The sequence below is a fragment of the Myotis daubentonii genome, chromosome 5 (genome assembly GCF_963259705.1).
Source record: "Myotis daubentonii chromosome 5, mMyoDau2.1, whole genome shotgun sequence".
Lineage (NCBI taxonomy): Eukaryota > Metazoa > Chordata > Mammalia > Chiroptera > Vespertilionidae > Myotis > Myotis daubentonii.
In genome coordinates this window covers 84,808,232-84,833,396 of record NC_081844.1, presented here as the reverse complement: position 1 = coordinate 84,833,396, position 25,165 = coordinate 84,808,232, and the positions used below count along the sequence as shown (strand labels likewise).

The following is a 25,165-nucleotide window of genomic DNA, read 5'->3' as shown; positions in this document are numbered from 1 at the left end:
GTGAAATGGGTATTCACTTTGCCAAATTAATGACAAAATGAATGAATAAATGAGTTATTACTACACTATTCTTACAAATTTTCATTAATAAGATGGCATAATAAAAAAGAGCAAAAAATTAGAAGTCAGGCCCTAGCTGGTTTTCCCCAGTGGTTAGAGTGTCGGCCAGCAGACCACAGGGTCGCAGGTTCAATTCCCGGTCAAGGACTCCGGGTCAGGGCATGTGCAGGAGGCAACCAATTAGGATTCAGCAGCCATGGGTTCTAGTATTGACTCTGCAGGTAAGTACTTATGGAATTCTGCAGGGAATTCATTTTCCTTCTTTGGACCTTTCTTCTTTTATAAATAAGGAAAATGTTAAGGTCTCTTACAGCTCTGACAGTCTGAGATTAATAACTTCTTATTACATTAGGAAGTAAACTAAAAACAAATGCACATTTTTCTCTATATATTTACTTTTCAAATGATATTCATCTTTTCCTGCATATTAACACACCTGCAGCTCAAAGTTATAATATTTAAGGAAGCTTGTAGAACAACAACTGCTAATACTGCTTACTTTAAATATATTCAAGATATTATTGCTGCATTTATTTTTAGCCCTGGTTATAGCAGTGCCTCAGAGGCTTTTCAATCTTACAGTTAACTAAATACTGAGGCATTTTACAGAGCTTATCTTTGCATAAAAGCTGGGTCAGCACAAATCTAAAACTTATTTAAAACATAATCTAGGTACCATCTGAGGGGTGGGGGAAGGGAAGGGGAAAGATACCTAAATACATGACTTCAAGCCTGGAAAAAAATGTTCCTTGAATAAAACATGACCATACATGCTTGGGGATGTGGGTCAAAACTTTAATATCTAGCCTTTGAATTTTTCACTATTGATTTTTATTTTCAAACAGAGAGAAGGGCCATTACATACATTCCCCTCTGTTATTTCAAATATGCTCATGTCCTGTTAAAGTTGCAAGTCATGCTTAATTGAAATATTATGAAATAAAAATATCTTTAGGAAAGCTATGTGGAGCTTATAGCTGCAGTTTAAGATAGAAAAATCTGAGCATGTGCAAAAGATCAGATGTAAAACTGAGGAATTGGGGGTAAAGCAGGGGGGAGGGTAAGAGGGGGAGAGAGAGGAAGAGAGAGGTTTGCAGCATTTTTATAGGCGCAAGTTTCTTTAGCAGTTCAATTACTAAATTCTCTGTACTTAAAGCTGAACTCTGAGTTGTGGCATAAGAGTGCTGGTCACTTTCTATAAGAAGCTGGGAATGCTGCAATAAAAGAAGAGACTTCCCGATACAGGGCAGCAGGGAATAGGAACAATGAGGTACAAAAATCTAGATCAAACCAGAAAAGAGATTCTTCTTAGTGAGGAGGACCTAGAAAGCTGTACCAAGCCCCAGTGCCTACTATATACTGTGTACATCATTGTGTGCACGTAACATGTTTGGGAAAGAGCGTCTTGTTACCACTGGATAACTGGTACAAAGACAAAGCCACAAAGTCAATATTTATAACAGGAGAACCAACATTTTATAGTCAAACTAGAGGCCTGATGCACAAAATTCCTGCATGTGTAGGGTCCCTAGGCCTGACCAGCGATCAGGGCCAATCTGTGGGGCGACTGGTGGGGCAATTTGGGGGCCCCCAGTGGAACCCGCCTTGGCTGGCCTGGGGCCTGCAGGCTGAGGGCAGCTCCTGGGTTGAGTGTCTGCCCCCTGGTGGTCAGTGCACATCACAGCGACCAGTGGTTCCATGGGTTGTTCCACTATTCGGTCAATTTGCATATTAGGCTTTTATTATATAGGATGATAGGGAGAACCAATCAAAGCTTTATCTAGAAAAATTAAATAACAAATAATCAAAATAAAGTTCCTTTCGATAAGATTTAAGTTTTTATTTCACCTACGCACAAAATCTTGACAGACTGTGTTGATGGAAAATAAAACTTGTCCTACAAGATTTAGTGATAACACTATAAGATAGTCTTGAAGTTCAACTTTAACAGCGCAATACAAAGCTGTCCTATTTTGCATCTGAGGGCCTTACCAATTTTCCAAAGGTCCATTCTTAATCCTTTGATTCAACTCATTCTCCTCTCAAGTGTCTATTGGCGTGTCATCCTCACTAGTTTTCATCAATTGCTAACTGGTCTCACACCCCCAGGTCCTCCTTTGCCCATGACCTGAACATGACTCAAGGTCTCCAATACCACTTCCATGGACTTCATAAAATCCCTCATCTTTTTTTTTTTTTTTTTTTTTTTTTACAGTTTTTCTTTGCTCTGCTTTTGAATATCTACCTGCCCTTCAGAGAAAGACCAGAACACAAACACGGGGTCCTAACATAAATGAACATATTGAACAAAGAGGAGAACTGGTTAAGCTGTGACTAATTTTATTAGTGGTCTGTCATCAGTTCACGTTTTCCATTAATCATAATTTCTGCTTCCCTAGATAAGCTCATTACTTCGGGTCTCAGATAATGAAAACACAGATAGGCATGGACCCCCTCCCCCATAATTATGCTTAAAACTATGCACGGCTTCATTACAGAGTGTGGGATTAAGCATTCTCTACAAATCCTCTGTTATCTTCAAAAGTCCTGAGTAAAAGAAGCCCTCCAGTCATTGTTCTAAAGAAACAATCTGGACTCCACTCACCACCGCAGCCAGGAGTCTGGCATTCTGAGCAAGCAAGGCCAAGTCAGCAGCAAGCTTTATGCAATTCTCTCCAAGTGTGCTACATGTTGCATGGGAACAGCGAGGCGTGTGCTGGCCAAAGGGACAGGCTACAAGGAGATGAACATCTGGAACTGGTCAATGTCTAGTTCCATTTTTCCTATTAGAGGCCTAGAGAGTCTTTTAGTGTTAATAACCTAAACAAGGTTCCTGATGTAAAACACTGCAAGATTTCTTCAGTCATTCCCTGGAGAGCTTTCCTAACAGTGTCAAACAAGGACACACTATCCTACAATGCTTGATGCCAGAGATTTGTAACCTGGGGTGGATTCAAAACCCCCAAAAATGTTATGCCAAAGTTTCTTTTTTAGCTGCATTCAGTTTTTTAGACCGTCTATAGTAGTCATTGGATTTTTTAAAGAGTCTCTGATCTCCCTGCCCCTAAAATGTCTCCTGTCTGCATAATTTTCCTCCAGGCCATCATAATCTATCACTAGGAGTTGATACATACCTATTTCCTTGATTCTAAAACAACTTTTTCCTGGATTCGAAATGCATCATATACTCCTTTATGTTTAATAAAATGTCTCCTCCTTGATTCCCCAAAGTGATTATTAAATTGATAATGTGCTTTTGAAATGACAACAATTTAAGAAGCACAGGAATTAGCCCTATCCCAAATATATCAGTATTTATAAATAGGCAAACTTCATGTTCCTAAACAGACAAACAAAAAAACCTAAGATACTTCAATGTCCCCATGAGGACACCAAGTGGGTGTATCAAAACACCAGAAACAGAATTCAGTTTATGTGCTATCACCTCTGGCCACTAGTCACATTTCACCCACTTTCTTAACATGTCCTAAGTGGATGATGTGCCAGATACTGTGCTACTGGGAAAAATTACTGATCTAGGCAGGAGGACTTGGCAAGTTCCCAAAAGGGAAGGTGTAAAGACCCCGATGGAAAACAAGCAGACTGAACTAACAGGAAGCTGAGTGTTTTAGGGCAGAAAGAAAAGAGAGCCTGAGAGAAAAAAAAAAAAGGAGCAACTGGATGACTCCAGAGGGTTGGGGTTAAGTGGAGAGGGTGATTAATCAACTGATTAGAACACATATTTGTAAGACATAAGAGAGGTAACCTTGGACATTTTCAACTATAAGAACAAATGGACTAGATCTAGGCTCAGCCAAGACTGGCCATAGGAGCAGAGAAAGAAAACATAGCCTGATCTGGGCTCTAAAATAGTAGAATATTGTAATAAGTCTTCAGAAACATCCCACTTATGGGACCTAAAATTCTTCCATTTCATAGGAAGAATGGGATTAACAGATCATGACTATTGTCTAGTGGTCTTTAACAATATCCCTAAAGTCTGGGTGCTCTTTCCCAGAGATTAGAGCATGAAGGAATTGAACATATAATGTTTCCAAATCCCTATAAAGAAATAAAAAAAAAAAAGACTATGGTCAGATACAGAGACCCCGGTGTGAAGAAAACAATTCTAACATTAGTATAGCCCATCCCAAATGGACCGTGCCAATCCAGACTCTGTAGGAAGTCATCGCTTGTACCAAACAAAGACAGCTCTGTGGCCCCAAACCAGGTGGACAGTTGAAGCCCACCTTCAGGCAGAGATAAGACCTAGTCACTGTATCTTATAGGGAAAAAGGGACAATGAAACGCTTGGATGGTCTCTTGTCAATTGCTGCTCCATACATTCCACCTTACTAAAAAAAAGAAAAAGCAACAACAACAACAGAATAAAAGAATAGTCTTGTCCATATGAGACAGGCTGCCTTAATTTTAGCAAGTCCTAAAATGTTGCACTAGCATGACACAGACAATGTCCTCCAGTTTCAGGAATTCAAGAGCCAGCCACTTAGAGAAGAAGGAGGTGGCAAAACAAGCAGATACTTGAAATAGGCTGTTGAGAGCTCCAAACCTATGAGAAATGAGGCTCTGAAGCTATGGAACACCACATATGTATACATGTGGTGCAAAGAGACTTTCTTACTTGGAGGTTTTAAAACCAAAAAACACTTGTTCAGTTTAAAACAATTAACCATTTCAGGGCACAAGATTGGGAAAAAGTAGAGCGAGAGAAAGAAAACTATTTATGCAAAAGGGCAGGTGCCTAATCTGTTTGTGCATTAATTCTCTCGACGCCCATATAGTAGCTGGTACATAGTTTATTCTCAATAAATGTTCACTGAATTGAATTCCAGAGGCCCAACATTTTGAAGAGTAGCTTACATCCTCTCATGTGTCAATGAAGAAGAGTGGCAGTGGGACTCCAGTGAGGGAAATCTGGGACAGTGTGGGATGCTCAATTTGCTAAGCTGGACCACAGCAAAACTTAAATGCACTGGATGTTATAAGCTATACCCTCTCTGTGCCATTGTGGCTGATACTACCTTAATAAAAACAAACAAGCAAGTACAGTATTAGCCAATTGCCCATGGAAATGGGCGTCTAGCAATGACTGAGCTCCCTCAAGTCAAATAGATATTTTTATCTCTGAATAGCAGGAGAATGATCCATGAGTTAGGGTCCATTATATATATATATATATATATATATATATACTAGGGGCCCGGTGCATGAAATTCGTGCACTGGGTGTGTGGGGGCGGGGGAGTGTCCCTCAGCCCAGCCTGCCCCCTCTCACATACTGGGAGCCCTCAGGCGTTGACCCCCATCACCCTCCAATCGCAGGATCCGCCCCTTGCCCAGGCCTGACGCCTCTAATAGAGGCGTCAGGCCTGGGCAGGGGACCCTCATTTCCCCCCATCACTGGTTCTGTCCCCAGATCCCTCCGATTGCTGGCTCTGCCCCTTGCCCAGGCCTGATGCCTCGGCCAGAGGTGTAGACCCCCATCACCCTCCGATTGCCTGATCGGCCCCTTGCCCAGGCCTGACGCCTCCACCAGAGGTGTCAGGCTTGGACAGGGGACCCTCATCTCCCCCCGATCACTGGCTCTAGCCCCCGCCCAGGCCTGAGGCCTCTGGCCCAGGAATCATGCCTGGGCAGGGGACCACCATCTCCCTCTGATCGCTTGCTCCACCCCCCACCCAAGCCTGACGCCTCTGACCCCAGGCTTCAGGCCTGGGCAAGGGGACCATCATATCCCCCCAATCCCCGGCTCCGCCCCCCACCCAGGCCTGATGCCTCGGCCAGAGGAGTTGACCCTCATCACTCTCCGATCACCAATCACCGGATCGGCCCCTTGACCAGGCCTGAGGCCTCCGGCAGAGGTGTCGGGCCTGGGCAGGGGACCCCCAGCTCCCCGCGGTTGCAGGCTCCGCCCCTGCCCAGGCCTAATGCCTCTGGCCTAGGCGTCAGGCCCAGGCAGCGGGGACCTGCAGTGGCAGCGGGGGGCGCCGCGATCGCGCGGGCTCCGCCCCTGCCCCTGCAGGACGCCGCTGGCTGAGGCGTCCGGCCCGGGCAGCGGGGACCCGCAGCTGCAGCGGCCCCGCGATCGTGGGCTTCGCTTTAGGCCCAGGCAAGGGACCCCTAGCTCCTGGGACTGCCAGCTTCCACCGTGCCCAGCTCCCATCGCTAGCTCCACCCCTACTTCCTGCTATCACTGGCCAGGGCGGAAAAGGCACCTGATTCTCCGATCATGGCTGGGGCGCAGGGCAAAGGCGGCCCCAGGGCCACTTTTGCCCTGCCCCCCAGCTCTTAGCTCCCCCCTGGGTTTCTGATCACTGTCAGTGGCAGGGGGCTTCTTCCTGCTTTCCCTTTCGCCTCCCTGCATTGTGCCTACATATGCAAATTAACCGCCATCTTGTTGGCAGTTAACTGCCAATCTTAGTTGGCAGTTAATTTGCATATAGCCCTGATTAGCCAATGAAAAGGGTAGCGTCGTACGCCAATTACCATTTTTCTCTTTTATTAGTGTAGATGACTACTGCCATCTGCTGCATCTCATCATTGTAGGGGTGGTGGTGGTGGGGTGCTCATATGTGTTTGGATAGGCACTTTTTCTTAGGGTATATATTTTTTAAATTCTAAAGAACCTAAAGTAAAGGAATCATCTCAGGAAATAGAAGTCTGATTAAGATCAGCTCTTACTGTCAACTCTAAGCTTCTCCAGCATGGCCACAAGGATACCGGTGGTCACAGTTCCTTTTGCAATATGGCAACATGACTACCAGGAACCAGAGCTATGAGCATAATTATGCATCTTTCATAAATTCAAACAAAGCCAGCAGATGGCAAGAAACTAAAAAAAAAATATGCACACAAGTGCATGTATATACTATTATATACACATATGTATATACACATACACATATACATCCTAACTTTTTTGTTGATGCTACAGAGAGTATAAATAATTGAAAGATTACAAACTTCTCAGGCAATTCTACATCTTTAGTCTCCAATAAGCCTTCTAACCTGAGATTTTCTCTGGTTTCTGGCGCATATAATCACTAAGAAATGGAGAAGGAGTCTTGAGCAGCATGGAACTAAATATAGTAAATTCAAAGCCTGTGGCTAAAAAGAGAAAAGACTCTTGGGTATTCTTATTTTTTTTCCATTCATTCATTCAAACAATATTTATTGAATATGAATTCTCAATCACTATGCTTGGTGATCTTGGCCTAGGGCTGTTCTAGGTGTAGTAAAAAAACAAAAGTCAAGGTCCTTGCCTTCATGGATTTCTGTTTAGAGTGCCCCCAAAATTACGAGGATCCAAGACAGTGAGCAAATAAATTCAACAATAGATTACAAAGCAGAATCCAATTCAAGTCATTGCCTCGAAGTTAATTCAATGAGTAATGTGTGCTTATTATGTTTCACAGAACTCTACTAAGCACCTTAGGTAGATAATATTAAAGGCAAAAAGGATATGATTAATCCCTGCCCACAGTAATCATCTTCCTGGGATGACAACACACAGAGGTATAAATTAGGTGGACCAATTAATTGCCAAAGCAAGGAATCATTGTCCATTCACATGTCTGGGATAGCCAACAACTACTAGGAGAAAGATGGCATTCATTTCTGCAAAGTAGTTCTAAGAAAGAAAATTTAAAAGTATTCCAATATATTTCAACACTAGGCATCCCCTACCCTCTGCCAAATAAAAATTCCCTATCTCTTTACACCAAGCATGTTGATGATGTCCTCAGTCTGACTAAAGTAAAGTTCTTTTTAGATTTATGGGGTAAACAAAAGTGTTAGCAATGATTAATTATAAGAGGGCATATTTCTAACATACCAAAGTTTCTGATTCCATTCACTCCCTTCTCCCTCTCCCCTCTCCCCTCCTCCCTCTCTCTCTCTCTCTCTCTCTCTCTCTCTCTCTCTCTCTCTCTCTCTCTTTTAAAAATAAAGAGGTAAAGATGGGGGGAATCTCACTTTCTGGGCTTTGGGTCAAGACCACACCGCACACAGGAGCAATGGCAGCTGTCTGGGGTTAGCCAGGGCTATGCTCCTTCAGCTTGGCCTTTGGCTGTAACCACTAGACTGCATGGCTGCACTATTTTCCGGATGACCAAAAAGGAAGATTTTTAAGACCATGCTGAAAATGACTTTGCTTTTAGGATGTGTTTACTAGTTTGGATGGTTTTTTTCCAGGATCATGGGCAGGGCTTTTGGGAACACACCTAAAAAAATGAGTTCACACTGGCATCATGAACCACATTTGAGCCTTGATTTAGCAAATCCAAGGATAATTTTTCAGAAATGCTTATCTTGTTCCACACCTCAGCAGAAAGAACACCACCTAATTCATAGACTTCCTAATATTCACAATGCCTCCAGCTCCTCTGTCCATGTATTTTTCTAAATGATATCATTGATTTGGCCACTAACAAATATGACCATTTTATGGCTTTTAGAGTGGAAGAGAAAGATGTAGCAATGGACGTAAGAGCCAGTTCAATCATTCAATCAAATGAACAAAGTCATTTCAAAAAAGATCTTTCTTATCAACTGCTTTTCCCACGGGGGGAATTGGGGGGGGGGGGGGACGGGGAGGACTGAAGCTAATCCAACCATAATCTCCACTCCCATGAATCACTGCCATAATATCTGAGAAAAGGCCAACAGTAATTGGTGCTGTTTCTAGAGGTGGGAAGTCACACTACAGAATGTCTATTAAGGTCATATTATGGCCATCAAATGACTAAACCAACAACTATAATATCTATAACAAACACAGTTAATTATGCAAGAAAGAATATATGATGTTGAGTAGATAGGGTAGAAGACAAAATGTGCAAAAGAAATAGATGTATTCTAAGAAAACCTACAGCCCTGGCCAGGTGCCTGAATTAGTTGGAATTCTACCATATACCAAAGGTAGTGGGGCTCAATTCCAGGTCAGGGCACATACCTAGGTTGTGGGTTCGATCCCACTGGGGTACACATGGGAGGCAACCAATAGATGTTTTTCACTCACATTGATGTTTCTCTCTCTCAAATCAATAAAAACATATCCCCGGGTGAGGATTTAAAAAAAAGAAAAAGAAAATCTACAAACTTGAGATTAAATATATATATATATATATCACAGTGCCTTTGGAAGAAGAGAGAAACACAAGTGATTTGATTGCGGAAATATATGAATTATTACCCAGGTGGAGGGAGGATACGGACAACAGTCCCCAAATACACCCAAACACGGGAACAGAGATAGGATGCTGTCCTGATGGGGGATTTGGACTATCTGGACATCTGCTGATGGTAATGTTCCTTTAATAAGCCAAACCTCTAACCTGTCCCAGTTTAAATGAAACTAAAGAGATATGACAACGAAATGCAATGTGTGAGAGAGAATACATTGGGTTGGGTGTGTATGAGTTGGCAATTACAGGGGGCTGGTAGGGATTCTAATCTGCTTGCTTTTAGCAAACATGCTTACTAGCAATATGCAAAGAGAAAAAGAAAATAAATTTATTTATTGGGAACTGATAAGAGAAAATTGGCTATCTCTAAAATTTCTCTCAGCTATAGTATTTATGCACTTAAACTAAGGTTTCCATGTCCAGTTTAATATGGGAAGTCATCTATTTCCAAGCCTGAGATAATGGCCACAGAAGATTAAAACGAAAGCTTATGAGGCTACGATAGTGATTCCATAGCTTGTCAATCCACATTTAATAGAAAGTAAAGAAACTCCAACAGAACCCTTTCTATCTGACTAGGTAGCTTGGTAGCTTGCTGAGGTTTTTGTAGTGATAGATTCACATCTGTGTATGCATTATTTTATTTATTTTATTATTTTATTATTTTATTTATTTATTTTTATTTCTCTACTGCATTGGCTAGACTTCCAGTACTATGAGGAATAAGAGTTGAATGAACACCCTTGCCTTGCTCCTATTCTTAGGGGAAAAGCATTCCATTTTTCACCATTAAATATGATGTTCATGTAAACTTGCATAACTTTTGCTCTTGGCCAAGTATTAAAGAGCAAGCTTTTTGAATACGAAATGTAATAAAATTTAGATTTTATTTTAAAATTCAGAATAAAGAGAAACTGTGTCATTTTTGCCCACCCAATGTCTACTCCCCTTCCTCGTATAGCAATGTTTTGCTTATCCCACAGGGGAAATCAACCTTTCTCCATCATTTATGCAGTTCTAGTGCAGTGATCAAGTGAGTCAGGTATGGTTAATCCACCTATCCCACCCTCAAATCCAAACATTTAATTCAATAAAATTCAAATAAGAGACTTCTTTGTAATTACATAAGTTCTCTTTCCACTAGACTTATAGATCAGGGATCAACAACAATGGCCCATAACTGAAATCTGACTTTCTGTTTTTGTAAATAAAGTTTTATTAAAACAAAGCCACACCCATTCATTTACATACAAGACTGCTTTTGATCTACAACAATGTTAAGTAGCTGCAAAACCAAAAATATTTCCTATCTGGCCCCTTACAGAAAGAGTTTCCTAACCCCCGTTCTTGATAATAAGATGTACACCTGGAATAGTTAGGAAGTATATCACCAGTACATGGAAAGAACCCAATGGAAATGAAGTCAACACAAAAGAAGAAACTAACTCCAAATATTATGGAAGTTTTCAGATTCCGATGGGCCAGAACTGTTAGGCTCCAATATTTTCCAGTTATGTAAGCCTATCAATCCAGCTTTTTCCCAGGCAAGTCTGAATTGGGTTTCCATCATTTGAATTCAAATTGACATTACAGATAAAATCCATAATGCTCATTGTAGGAACACAACTCTAATTTCTTCCTCCATTATCTATCCATCAATACCATAAAGACATTCGACTTTTCTTCAGACTAGAATATCACTGAGTGCTAAAAACCATACTTTACATAATGATTAGCTAAAACTTGGTGACATCAACTGATTTGGGGTACACTGAGGGTTTTTTTTTTAACCAGCCATCTTGGGTTGTTCTTGAACAGTGAAAGAACAAAAAGGATGGAAAACCTAAATCACCCCCTCCCCCAAATCCAACACTAAATAATAGACCATAGATCAACTGGGGTATAAGTATCAAAATGAAAGATAGGTGCCACCATTGACCTCTCCTTGAATTAAATAAGGGAACACTCTGAAACCAACTAGAAAAAAAAGGTGTTTGTTCCCTTTCCAAAACCAAAACTCCCAAGAGAACAGATTTACTAGTAACTAATTGGGGAAATGGTGATTCAAACTGGAGCTTCTAATTGTCTACTGAGCGTATGTCACCAGTAATGTTCCCTATAGGCTCTCAACAATGGGAGACAAAATTAAGCCTAATATTCCCGCCAATTACACAATCATCATTTGTCTGTATTTATCTCTCTCTTTAGAGAACTATAAAACACACAGTGGTATAGTTTTAAATGCAAGCTATATGCTCCTATGAGAAAATAATTTTATATTATGTTTAGAAACAGCATTATTTTGTATTTAAACTTGTTTTAATGTGTACATTCTGGAGCAAGGAGATGTTTTAACAGCACAGCTTTCCATCTGCAGAGGCCAGATGTTAATCTACAGGAAAACTGAAGTGATTAGTAAGAGGACCAATTATACACAGAGAACAAATATCAACTGGTGGGAAGAGGGAGGTGAGGGAGGCTTAAAATGGAGTTGGTAAAGCAGTTTTAAAGCTTCAGCTTATTGGTGGCAAACAAACAAACAAATCCCACCAATAATAGTGGGCTTTCCATCCATGCTAAGAATAGTATGCCATGACAGGATTTTTCTTCCTGGGTATTTCCTCCCCTACAAGTTGAAAAATGATTGAATGGAGTCAGAGAAAATATTGTAAAAATAAACTTAGGGTTCTTTGGAGAAAATTTCTCTCTATTAAGAAGAAAATCAAATATGCCTAGGACTAGACATGGATTCAAATTCTAGCTTTGCTACTCTGGTGGATACTTTTATTTTTTTTTAATATATTTTATTGATTTTTTTACAGAGAGGAAGGGAGAGGGATAGAGAGTTAGAAACATCGATCAGCTGCCTCCTGCACAGCCTCTACTGGGGATGTGCCCGCAACCAAGGTACATGCCCTTGATCGGAATAGAACCTGACACCCTTCAGTCCTCAGGCCGACACTCTATCCACTGAGCCAAACAAGTTAGGGCTGGTGGAGATTTTAACCAGCCCACCGTATGCTTGCTCTTTTTCCTTGAAGTGATAAGATGCCCTGGGGACTGGCTGGGCCCATAGCTGCTTATGCACAGCCTAGATTTCCCATCCTTCTTTGCAGATAGATGTGGCCATATAATTATGTGTGGGCCAATGGAAGTGGTGTGTGTACCTGCTCAGTCCGGGATATTTTCATCTCCATTATCTGGTTGGGAAATGGCAATGACTGGAAACTGAAAGCCATGGTTGAGGATGGCAGAACAACCCAGCCAAGCATGGACTGCTCACTTCTGGGCACCGAAGGTAAAATAAACTTTTATCTTATTTAAACCCCTGTACTTCAAAGTCCCTTTGTTATAGCAACCTAGCCTGTATCCTACTAACGTAGCTAATTATATCTATACCACTTGGGGCAAGTGATTTAACCTCAGTTTCCTCATCTGTGAAATGGAATCATAATATTTATTTTGTAAGGCACTAAGATAAATAAGTGGATTAAGAGATGTGCCAAAGCTGTGCCTTACACACACACACAAAAGTGCTCATCTAATGGTAGATAATAGCAAAGATGAAGGACTAGTTAGGAAACTGCTTTCAAAGGCCTTTGAAATCAAGCAGCTACTGTGCCAACAAAGCCCTAAAGGCAGAAAGAAACATGTGTCTGCTTTTGAGTTTCTATTAGTAACAATATATTGAGCAAAAATCAGGAATATCTTATATTTTAGCCCAGGAAAAGAATTCAGGTTAAGTAATGTTTGATTAGAGTTTAGCACTGTGCCAAAATTTTTAAATAATTATTTAAATCATGCTATTAGTGGATGTTACACAAATACTAGTTATTTGTTTATGCATACTTGATTGGACTGAGTTCCATATTTATATTAAAAAATAGCTGAGCAGAAAAGTCAATTAATCAATATAGGTCACCTAACCAGGCTAGGCTGAGAAAGAGACACACAATTGAACTGGAATCACCCACACTAGACACCCAGCTTGACACAGAGAGTTCTATAGTCGGTGAAGGCCATGGCCTGATGTTCCCTGCACACATTTTCCCCCTCTGGATAGTGCTTTTGCAAGTAATAATTACTGGCCCTCTGACATTGTGGACTCTTTCTATCTTTTACTTGTGGGCCATGGTTAAACTGCCCTCTTAGGATTTCTGCAACCTTGCCATTTGCTGAACGCTGGGGTTGATATCTTTGGCGTCAAGATCAGAAGATTACCCTGACTCTAGGGACTTCCCCAGGGCTTTTGCGTGGGTCTCACATGTCATAAGATGCAGGAAAACCACAAGATTCATCACCCAGCAGAGGCCAGCATCTCTAAAATGGGAGCATGGATCACATTACCAGACTTAACCCCTTCCATTGACCCTGATAATCCCACTGTGTATAATGGGATGTTGGCCATTATGGCAAACGGAGGCTGAATCAGAAGGGGGTGAGAAAAGATACTGCACAATCTGTATACACTCTTAGGATCATTTCTCCATTAAAATGGGATTGAAATAATGCTTTGCATCCTACTTCATGGAGGTATCAATAAATATTCAGTAAGCCAAACTGGACTCTGCCTCCTCTAAGAGCCTTAAGGGTGCTACAACTGTCTCAGTGAAGGGGAGCTCTGGTAAAGTGTCATGCAGAACCCACACCTCAGAGAGAGAGGCCACAGCTCAGGGCCTGCATCCAAACAGAAGCAAGATCTACATATACAAGCATCAGCCAAGGAATGAAAAACTCCCTCTGGTACATGAGTCTCGAGACCCCCCAAGGCACTGGAGCACCAGCAACAATCACACTGCACTAGGGAAGCAACAAACAACTCAGGACCTTTATTCCTGCTCTACTTCCCTGAATTGTACTTACAGGCTCCCGGCCATCCATGGCTTCCATCCAGAGCCTCCGGTCCTCCTCCGACAGAGCCTGCATGGTGATAACCCCTGGCCTGCAGAGATAGAAAGACAAGGATATGAAGCTAGGTAGAGAGATCCTGACGAAGATGAACTTAAAGAAACACCCATGCCACAGAATGAGAGATCCCTGGAGATAACAAGGAAGAGAGGCACACCTCTTGGCTTTTCTGAGCCATCTTCCAGTCTCAGGAAGCAAAGGCCTGGTCCTAAATCCCTCTCTATAAGCCCATGTGCCCAGGGAGGCAGGAAGAAACACAGAAGATATGGCTCTACTCACAGAGAAGGACACGGAGAAGTAAAGAGATGCTTTTAGACCTTGTTTGTTCCTTGAAATCTTATTCATTCCTGTTCTCCAAAATGCTTCACAGAGTGGTTAAGGGGAAAACATTAAAGCTGGAGAAATTTGGGTCTCCTAATAGCTAGTTCAATGCTTCTAAACTGCTTTTGACATGGAGAACTTTTATGGAGGTAATCAGCTTTTTAATTATGCTTATATTTAATCTATAGTATTTTTGCTGTTTTTGTTCATCCTCACCTCACTGGAGGATATTTTTCCCATTGATTTTTGTAGAGAGGATATAAGGAAAAGAGGGAGGGAAAGAGAGAGAAAAAAACATCAATGTGGGAGACATCAACTGGTTGCCTACCACACACGCCCCAACCTGGGCTGGGAATGGAATCTGCAACCCAGGTACATGCCATAGACTGGGAACTGAACCTGAGACCCTTTGGTGTGCTGCGCTGACTGATGCTCTAACCATTTGGCAACACTGACCAAGGCAAATGGATAGTATTTTTTAAGGGAAGACTTGCCATGTCAGATGGTAAAGTCTTTACATGCATTTGCTCTTTCACCCGCTCATTGAAATCTGCTTGTTCTTTCAAATTGAGCACAAACCCTCCAGAAAGCATGCACCCAATATCAATGGTGTTTGTGGAGTTCCCACTACAAATGGCACTCCAGGCGAACAGACTTGTGCTGTACAATTGAACCTGGGAGAAGTATATGCTCATTAAAGCAGTTATTTACTTAGGATCCACAGATGAGTCCCAGAGAGTCCATAAACCACCTTTCCCCTCTAAATGTCTACATATTTTTCTGTAAAAACAATTCCAACTATCAAATTGTCAAAGAAGACTGCAACCCTCAAAAAGTTAAGAATTGTTTATATAAACCCTTATCTTTAAAGTCTGAGAAAGCCTAAACGGGAGGAAGGGGTGCACTGTGGAAGAATGAGATCCTGCTACCCTCTGAGTCCACAGCACTGCTGAGGATCACAGAGAAGCACAATAGTGAGACACATGGGGCTCTGCCATGCCCTGAGCACCACTGGCCCGGGCCCCACAAGCACCGAAGCCTGTTCATTCAACCCACAACAATCACTGCTCCTGGATTATTTCCATGGTTCCAATGAATATGCTAGACCTATTTATGTTGAAGATATTTTAAATATCACCTACTCTTCTTTCATTGATCATTCACCAACCTCCCCCAAGAAAAAAAGTTTTCAAAGATATGAATATTTAGGTATAGATGAGTTGGGGATTTGAGGTGCAATGGTGTGAGGGTGTGAATGTGTGAGCTTGTTAATGAGTGTGTGTGTGTGTGTGTGTGTGTGTGTGTGTGTGTGTGCACGCACAAGAGAGAGAGAGAGAGAGCGCGCGCATGAGTGGGGAAGTGGAGGGGTGACGGTCAGGGGTCTATGTGGGTGGGTTAAATGGATGGATAAGATGGTGCACTGAGCATGGGAGGTAGGTGATAGGACAGACACTCATTCCCAAGAGGGCGGTCATTCTTATGAAGGCCATAATGGGTACTGGCACCCTAACACAAGCATGACTCAGAAGATATAACTTCTTTCTCCACCAGCACCTGTTAGCAGTCTCCCTCCTCTTCTCAGAAATTCTCATTCTCAGACCCAAAGGCCCATTCAGTGTGCCAGACCCGCTGGGTGTCTGCAGAGCTGGCAACCACCACTCCACAGAGATGACCTTATAGTTTGAGGACACAGTGAATTGCTTATAGCCTTCCACCTTTCAAACAGCTAAGTACAAAGCATTAAGGCTTTGAAATTAAAAGACTACAAAGCTACTGCCCACCGCAGAACTCTCAAGTCCCTGGACCTGATTTTCAAGTGTTACTTGAAGTGTTCCCAGACCACTGATTTCAGAATCGGGCATTCCCTTCAAACGGAGATTCCCAGCCCAACCCCACCTTCTTGAATCTGAACTTCTGGACGGGGCCTACAAACTTGGATTTTAGCCAACTACCCAGGTGATCCTGATGTACAGTCTGAGGCCCAATGCGATGGGCTTCCCACCCACCCCCACCTTTTCCTTCCTGTTCTCCCTGCCCTGGAGAGCAAAGCCACCCTCTTCTCCACACTGGAGTCACGTAGACAATGTTCTCCAAGTTACTTCCTGCTCAGTGCTCACCAGCAAACAGTGAGACCACAATGCCTAGCATACCAAGATCTCAGGGACTTTGCAAATGTCACACCAACTTCATGGCACACAGTGTGAAATTTCCACCCAGGGCCGCAAAGAGGAAGTTCAGACAAACGCCGAGGCTCTGAAGGGTGAGCCACTTAGCCTTAGTAACCAGGAAACTTAAGAAGATTTGTCTTTTTAAATATATTTTTATTGAATTCAGAGAGGAAAGGAGAGGAAGAGAGATAGAAACATCAATGATGAGAGAGAACCATTGATTGGCTGCCTCCTGCACGTTCCCTACTAGGGATCAAGCCTATAACCGGGCATGTGCCCTTGACCAGAATCAAACCCAGTACCCTTGAGTCCACAGACCAATGCTCTACCCACTGAGCAAAACCGGCTAGGGCAAGAGGGTTTGTTTTCATTTCAAGAAGAAATATCAAAACACAAGTTCTTTTCCACATGTAGTGGAGAAGTGAACAAAATGGACCCTCCTGCAAGTACCTTAATGAACTCCTGCACGGGGTCAAATGAGATTGAACGGTAAAAGACTCTGTAAAACCTAGAGTGCATCATAGCTACAAGAGCTCAGAACACCACTCTAGGCTAATCCAAAAAAAACAAGAATCCAATAGTATCCAGTTTGACTGTGGCTTCTTTTCTACAGCAGTAGCCCTCCACATTTTTTTTCTGCCTCAAAATGCTCAAGAGATGGAAAGGCAATGAGTTTTGTTTTGTTTTTAAGAACACAAAAAGCACTAACTATAACAAAAAATATGGATAAATTGGACTTCACCAAAATGAAGAACTTCCATTCATCAAAAGATACCATTAAGAGAGTGAAAAGACCAACTACAGAGTAAGGCAAGATATTTGTAATTTATATCTCCAATAAGGCTCGTATTATCCAGAATATTTAGAGAATTCCAACAAATAAATAAAAAATGAACAACCCAATTAACAAAATACATAAAAGACTTGAATAGGCCATAAAAGAAGACAAACAAATGGCCAAGTAGCACAAGAAATCGGTATCAACATGATGACTCATCAAGAAAATGCAATGAAAACCACAGTGAAATATAACAAACTCCCTCCTGAATGGAGCTCATTCAAAGACCATCAATACCAACTCCTGACAAGAATGTAGAGCCACTGGAATTCTCATACATTCTGGTAGGAGAGTAAATTGATAAAACCAAACAAAAGTAAACATGCACCCACTCTATGACCTAACAATTCTACCTCTAGATATATACCCAAGTGAAATGTGTGCATATGTCCACCAAAAGACACATTTAAGAATGCTCACAGTTTTATGCATCATGGCCAAAATTTGCAACAGCAAAAAAACTAATATCCATCAATAAGAGAATAAATTGTTGTATATTTAAACAATGGAATATCACACAACAAAATAGAATCAAGTACGGCTACACACAACAACAAGAATGAATCTCATAGACATAATAATGAGGGAAAGAAGCTGGACACAAAAGCCTATAAAGGGCATGATTCCATTTCTATGATGTTCAAACACTGACAGACATCAGAACAGTAATTTCATCTTGGGGAAGGGATATGGGCAATGAATGGGATGTGAACACAAGGATACCTGCTGGGCAACAGAAACTTGATCTGGGTGTTACACAGGCAGAAGGGGGGGGGGGAGAAGAGACAGTTATTAAGATATAGACCTAAGGTTTTAGGCATCTTATTGTGATTACACCTTAATTAAAAAATGTTTTTAAATACTATCAACAATAAAAATATATTTTAAAAATAAAAAACGTTTTTAAGTAACTTGGGCTCACCAGTTATCCTGAGTCTAGTGCTTCCTTGTTGTGTAAGCCTAGTGGATGAGTAACTGAACTATGCTATTCTTCTTTAAAATGCAAATCATAAGAATATCTACCTCAAGGGGTTGTTGTGAAGGTTAAATGAGAGATGTAAAAGGCATTTCAAAGGGTCAGACACACAGTAGATGCTCCCAAAATTAACTTATCACAGGGACAGGACTTGCGAGGGAGGAGGCAGGATGTTAAGTGTGGAGTAGGATCAAAATTATGGAGGGACATGGGCACGTGTGTGTAGTTTTAAAAGGGAAATAAAAGAGCCACAGGCACTTCTGATTCTCAAGACCCCACCCCCAAAGCCCTCACCCACAGAGACCCCTGAAAATCACACCCTACCACAAAGCAAGCCAGGCCAAGCACTGAAGTGACACGCAGACTCTGCCATTGCAACCATTTCCTCCTGAGTGAAGCATCCAAGTGCTCTTTTCCCCGCTATGGAATTAATGCCTGATCATTTATAAGGACAAAGAAGGAGCCTTGAGCCAATTCTAGAAAATCTGCCAAGGAGCTCCCTCTACCCACCAGATGAGAAAAGGAACAAGGGTCGTACAATCCTTTCTAGAGCTCAAGCCCAAGATCCTACTTAGGAGACAGCACTTTATTTTCGCTCAGAACCAGTCCTTGCTTACTGCTCTATCTGGATCAGCTTGAGGACCATGATCAAGGATCCGCAATTTTCTCTAAGCTGGCACCCCGCCTGTCACACAGGGGCGATGAAGAAAACAGTTATTCATCTATCACAGGGCAAAGTGCTGCCCACCACCACATCTCCTCCAACTCTGGCCTCCAAAAACAGCCCACAGAAAGCCATACTTGGTTTAGCAACATATCTCGGAGCTGGGACCACTGATGTCAGCTCAGAGCCTTTTCATCAGCCAAGAACAAGCAGCATCACAACCAGCCCTGACTCCAGGGTTACTCGACAGCTTTCCTACTCTAATCTTATTCCTGAATCTGAGTCAACAATAGTGATCTCAGTGGCTTGGCAATTTACCCACTTCCTACTGGACAAGGAAATGCTATTACTAACTCCACCCCACTGAAACAAACACACTCAGAATCTAACAGTACTGTTCTTTCTAAATAAACCTCCAAAGAGCTGGAGTTCACTCATTCATAAGACTATAAATCTTCCGTTGGCAAGAGCTTGTTCTCAGCTTCCATCCACACTACAGTACATTTAAGGGTCAAGTTCAGCGTACAAGGAGGATGGTGGCACCCACAGAAACACACGTTCTCACAGCCTGTGTTTGAAACCTGCCTCACTGTGTTTATTTAGGATATGATAAAAGCTTGGAGAATGGGGCTGCCACCCACCCACAGGTGAAAGGGCTGAGCGAGTAACAGGGGGAAGTGGTCCTTGCCTCTGAAATGCTCCTGGGAAACTGATTTCTAACAGATCCTGGACGAGGGCTCAAAGTTCAATAAATCATTATTTTCACAAACATATGGCAGATCTTCATTTACATAAAATAGGGCCAAAGCCAGGCAGAATAAACTTGAAGAATGACATCTCTTTCATGCCTGCCTAAGAGACTGCAGGCTCAAATGTCAATAGAGACCAGGCAAGAAAGAAAGCAAAATGAGAGAAATTGGGTAAGAAGTTCCTCACTGTCCAGACAAAATGGGTTTGGTCTCATTTTCATTAAAACATGCAGTCTTTTGTGTGTGTGTGTGTGTGTTTTTTTTTTATTTTGCACTTTTACTTTCTGATAGAGACATAGGGACAAAGGAGTAGTTCCCTCTATGAGAAAAACAGCAGTGCAAGGACAAGGCAAAGTGACAGCTGTTGCCTGTCATCATGGTGGGGAACAACAGGGAATGGTGGGGACTACAACCAAGTGAAAAGGCCAACCCCCACCTAGCAGAAACATTCATCATTCAACCCTACAAATAGCTGATACATGGGATGGCAAGATCAGCATTTACAGATATTTCCAATTGTAAGATGTTGCCTCAAACTACTCAAGCCAAACCAAACATGTCTGGCTCACCAGTTTGCAACTTCTGGTGCCTGTGTCTGTCTTTCTCTGTCTCTCTCTGCCTGAGCTCCACTCCAGGTTATCATGGCATGTTATAAAGTCATCTCATGCATGAGGACCAATAATGACGCATGTCTGTGTTCTTGATTAACCTCAAAGTCAAACACAGCAAAGCATCTCCAGTTCATCAACAAAGGAGGAACTTGGGATACTTTCCCATCTTTCTCAATGCTCAGGACCTAGTGTCATCACTGAAGAACAACATTAATCTACTCTCTGGAGATAAAAAGTTGACTTTGCACAAACTATACATGCTATGAAATAATGAAAAGTCCCTGACCACTACAGATCTTTGTACATGAGAAGACTATGTAACATGAGAACCTGGGTGGGATCCAGGTGAGAGAAAAAAGTGAGAGAGAAATTAGAAGTTGCAAACTGGTGGCCCACACACTGTAGCTAAGATTTCTTGAGTGTTTATTATGGGTAAGCACTGTGCTAAGGACTTCATGAGCATTATCATTTATTTGTCACAATAACTATATGAAGTAACTACCATCCCTATACCTCTTTTAAAAACTGATACTCAGAAACCATTTGCACAATGGCACACCGCAAGTAGGTGGCAAAGCCTCAGCTTGAACCCAGTCTGCCTGACTTTCAAAGCAAAGCCCACATCTTAACCACAATGCTGTACTGCCCCCAAGTGCATGCAATGTATGTCCTGAGATCCAGGGCTACCAGCTCCTTAGAAGCACCTCTCCCTCCACCTATCTCTCTCTCTCTCTCTCTCTCTCTCTCTCTCTCTCTCTCTCTCTCTCTCTCACACACACACACACACACACACCTCTCTCTCTCTCTCTCTCTCTCTCTCTCTCTCTCTCTCTCACACACACACACACACACACACACACACACACACACACACACACACTCACACACACACTAAGTTTTCAGAATAGAAGACTTCTAATTAATTATTTAGAAAGGACCTAGTCCTAATGAATGAATGCCTCATAACCTATTACAGCCTGCAGCACTGACCTCTTGGGAGGAAAGGTCCTAAAATAATTAGTACCATAGCAGTAATAACAATTTATAGAGTAAATATGGCCAATCACATCAGATAATTCCCTACATCTTTATTTTAAAGGAGACTGAAGTCACAAACCACCAGGAAGCCCAGACGAAGAAATCTTTGCGCATTAAGTTGCATGGTTCTTCCACGTACCAGATATTGATTGAGTACCTATCACATGCCAGCCATAATGCTAGGCACTGGCGACACAGGAGTAAGCACATTTTAACACACCGCACCAGGAGAAAACATTATTAATTGCAAAGATGAGTAAGACTTGGGAAGAACGCAAGCACTTGTTACTATTGTTCATAACAAACAATGACAAAATATTCTAATTCAGGAACTCTCCTAGTTCATTTAGGAATATTCTTTCATTATTACTATTCTATCTCGTGATAAATAGAAGTCCACATAAGTGGAATTTACTGATTGAATTGTCTCTTCTCTTCAGATTTACGTAACAGAAAAATTTTGGTTTACATTTTTTTTAAATAAACATTTTATACATAGAAATTGGAAAACAAACTGGTATACCAAATCAGTAACACCACAAATTTCACTATGCAGACTAAAGAATCAAAGTAAGGTTGACTTATTTCACACCACAGTCCACTAACAACCACATGCCATTCTTATTTAAAACAGAATCAAAAAGAAAGTACTCTCTAATTATTTTTAAAAAATGGAAATGTATGCCGAAACCGGTTTGGCTCAGTGGATAGAGCGTCGGCCTGCGGACTGAAAGGTCTCAGGTTCGATTCCGGTCAAGGGCATGTACCTGGGTTGCGGGCATATCCCCAGTGGGAGATGTGCAGGAGGCAGCTGATCGATGTTTCTCTCTCATCGATGTTTCTAACTCTCTATCTCTCTCCCTTCCTCTCTGTAAAAAATCAATAAAATATATTTTTTTAAAAATAAATAAATAAATAAAAATAAAAAATGTAAATGTAAATGACAAGTTCAAATGACAAAAATTCCTAGAACTTCTCAACTAAATTACTTTACAGAACAGCTAAAAAGCAATCCAGAAAGTATGATATTTCCCCCGGCTCTGCCCCCACCCAAGTCATGGAAGTCAGAGCAGTATAACACCCTCTGAGGAAGGAAAAAGCCATTTCCTCTCTGAAATGTCATTGGCATTGAGACCAGTGCTCTAATCCAACCAGCAGGAAGGCAAAATCAAATATTATTTCAAACAAGGGTTGAGAAGGGGAGGGGAGGGGAAGTTTGAAACCAGGAAAAATGGATTCATCTGTTGCAAAAGATAAAGGCGCATTGCACCATGAGGGCCAGGATTCCTGGTTCTCAGCACATGGGGCAGCCGAAATCATTCCGCTGTTTTCTTCACCATCCTTAATACACCAACCCTGCAGCCAAGAGCCTGACGCTTCAGGAATCAGGTGAAATGTAATGTTTACACAGGCTAAATTAACTACGCGTGCTGGCTTTTGTAGGAAAATGGGTATGAAATGATCCATCATGAATGGGTGGGAAGAAGGAATTTCTAGAGAAAGAGTGAGTCTCTTAGAATACCTTTCTCTTGAGTAATATTCACATGATGATGTCTTCTACAGAAATCTACACACAAACACACACACACACACCACCCTGACTCCTGTCAATGTATGAAAGACAGCTAATTTTCAACTGGACGCCTCGTGGTAACTAATACACATACAAAACTGCCATCTAGAGGTTGAGGACTGAAACAGTATGTTACATAAGATGCTTCTTTTTGGAAAACACAATCTCACACTCACACAATCTCACAAAGACCCACAAACAAGTGCATGCATACACACCACATACCAAACTGAAAGTAATAGCATTATTTTAACTTCAAAATAGTATGGTTTCCTTTTGAGATCAGACATGGGAAGGAGCATAAAACTTATTATCTTGTGCAGGAAATATATCTGTAAATAACAAGTTGTCACATAGATATTTTAAAAAATGGAATCTTTCCGTAGTAGCCCCTTTGCACATTTAATACACCTGTCTTCACTCTCAACTTACAGGTGAATAGAAAATTAATGGCACAATAAGAAAAGGAACACCATCAGGATAGAAAAAAATGGGCTCAAAGATACACCCACCAAAGCTAAGGTCAGTGATAGCATAAGGACAGTGAAGTCCCAGGTTTTAGGGGAGAAAAAAAAATTCAAAGGCACAACCTTTTCCAACACAAGACTGCATCAGGGATAAATATTAATGCGTTTCATCTCCAGAACAATTCTGCAAGGTAGGTACGATAAGCCCCTTCTTACAGATATGGTTTAACCACCTGCCCAAATTTAAACCACAGGGTAGGGGGATGATCCCAAATTCAAACTCAGGGCTGCTTCGATCTTTCACCTGCATCATGCAGCCTGCTATAAAAGCAAACTTGAAATAAAGGTGGTGACATATTAGTGGGTTTGATAGGTTTTTCAGATCCTCCATAATCTTTCCAGCCTCCATTATCCTTACTTTAACCAACCTTCCATTTTCCTGGGGGGTTTTGTGCTATACAGACATGCAGATCATGTGTGTACTTGCTGAAGTTTTAGTTTAAATAACAACTAACATGATTAAGCTCCTGTAGTCTCTTTCACAACAGTTCAGCAAAGTCCCAAAGGAAAAATAATGTAACTCAAACATTGCATTACCATAGGAAAAAAGTTCACATACTATGCAAACACAAGATAGAGGTGACAGTGGGTATGACATGCCTCACTGGGACTGGTCCTGAGGAAAGCTGTCCCTATATTAGTGGAAAGCTTGCAAAAGGAGGACTTCAGATTTGATTGAAAGAAAAGTCAGATGATGACTTTTAAGAAAGAAAGTCCAATAGATTCATAGTGCTTCATTAAACTTTCATCTCCACTGCCGGTAGAGTCTCTGGCATATAATTCTACTAAATAAAGGAGGGAGGGAGGAAGAGAAAGAGAGAGGAAATGAACTCAGGGTATTCCAGTCATGCCATCATTCTCTATAAGAATTAAAAGTAAGGTCCCTCTGTTACATTTTCCCAATAGCATTCTGGCCCTCCAGGTTTGCTGGAACACTCAACACATTGTATGTGTGTATGTATATATGTGTGTGTGTGTGTGTGTGTGTGTGTGTGTGTGTGTGTGTGTATCCCAAAATTCACGCAAGAAGTAATTTTGATAGAAAACACAGGTTTATAATTAAAAATTGTAAATTTTTTATTGATTCATAAAGCATAGGGTTATGTATGGAATAGCATATCGGGTAAATGGCCTCCACGGCTTTCCTGGCACATACGCACTCTTTTGTTGAAATTTTCCATGACCGTTTTGCATAAATGTGGCTGAATTTCGATGAGGCTCATTTTCATCTTGATGGCTTGGTTAATCGACAAAATTGTCGCATTTGGGGTTCAGAAAATCCATGAGTGATTGTTGAGAAACAAATGCATCCACAACGTGTCACTGTTTGGTGTGGATTTTGGGCTGGAGGCATCATCGGACCATTCTTCTTCGAAAATGCGGCTGCTCAGGCAATAACAGCTATCGCGACATCATAATCCAGTTTACCCGATATGCTATTCCATACATAACCCTATACTAGGGGTGGGCAAACTTTTTGACTCGAGGGCCACAATGGGTTCTTAAACTGGACCGGAGGGCCGGAAC

At 41.6% G+C, this 25,165-nt stretch overlaps 1 protein-coding gene and 1 long non-coding RNA gene across 8 annotated transcripts in view; one reads left to right on the top strand and one right to left on the bottom strand.

Annotated features, from left to right (window-relative positions):
* LOC132235798 (uncharacterized) overlaps positions 1-25,165 on the top strand; it is a 458,887-nt gene that overhangs the window by 109,736 nt on the left and 323,986 nt on the right. The window lies entirely within an intron of this gene.
* The window catches only part of ARHGAP26 (Rho GTPase activating protein 26), a 426,945-nt gene that overhangs the window by 252,854 nt on the left and 148,926 nt on the right, over positions 1-25,165 (bottom strand). For all 7 annotated transcript variants that reach the window (XR_009453085.1, XM_059698750.1, XM_059698747.1 and 4 more), the window contains exon 11: positions 14,129-14,207. Coding sequence is in view for 6 of the 7 variants with exons in the window: in XM_059698750.1 (XP_059554733.1) it covers positions 14,129-14,207 (79 nt within the window). In the remaining variant the exon portion in view is untranslated. The remainder of the gene's footprint in view (positions 1-14,128; positions 14,208-25,165) is intronic.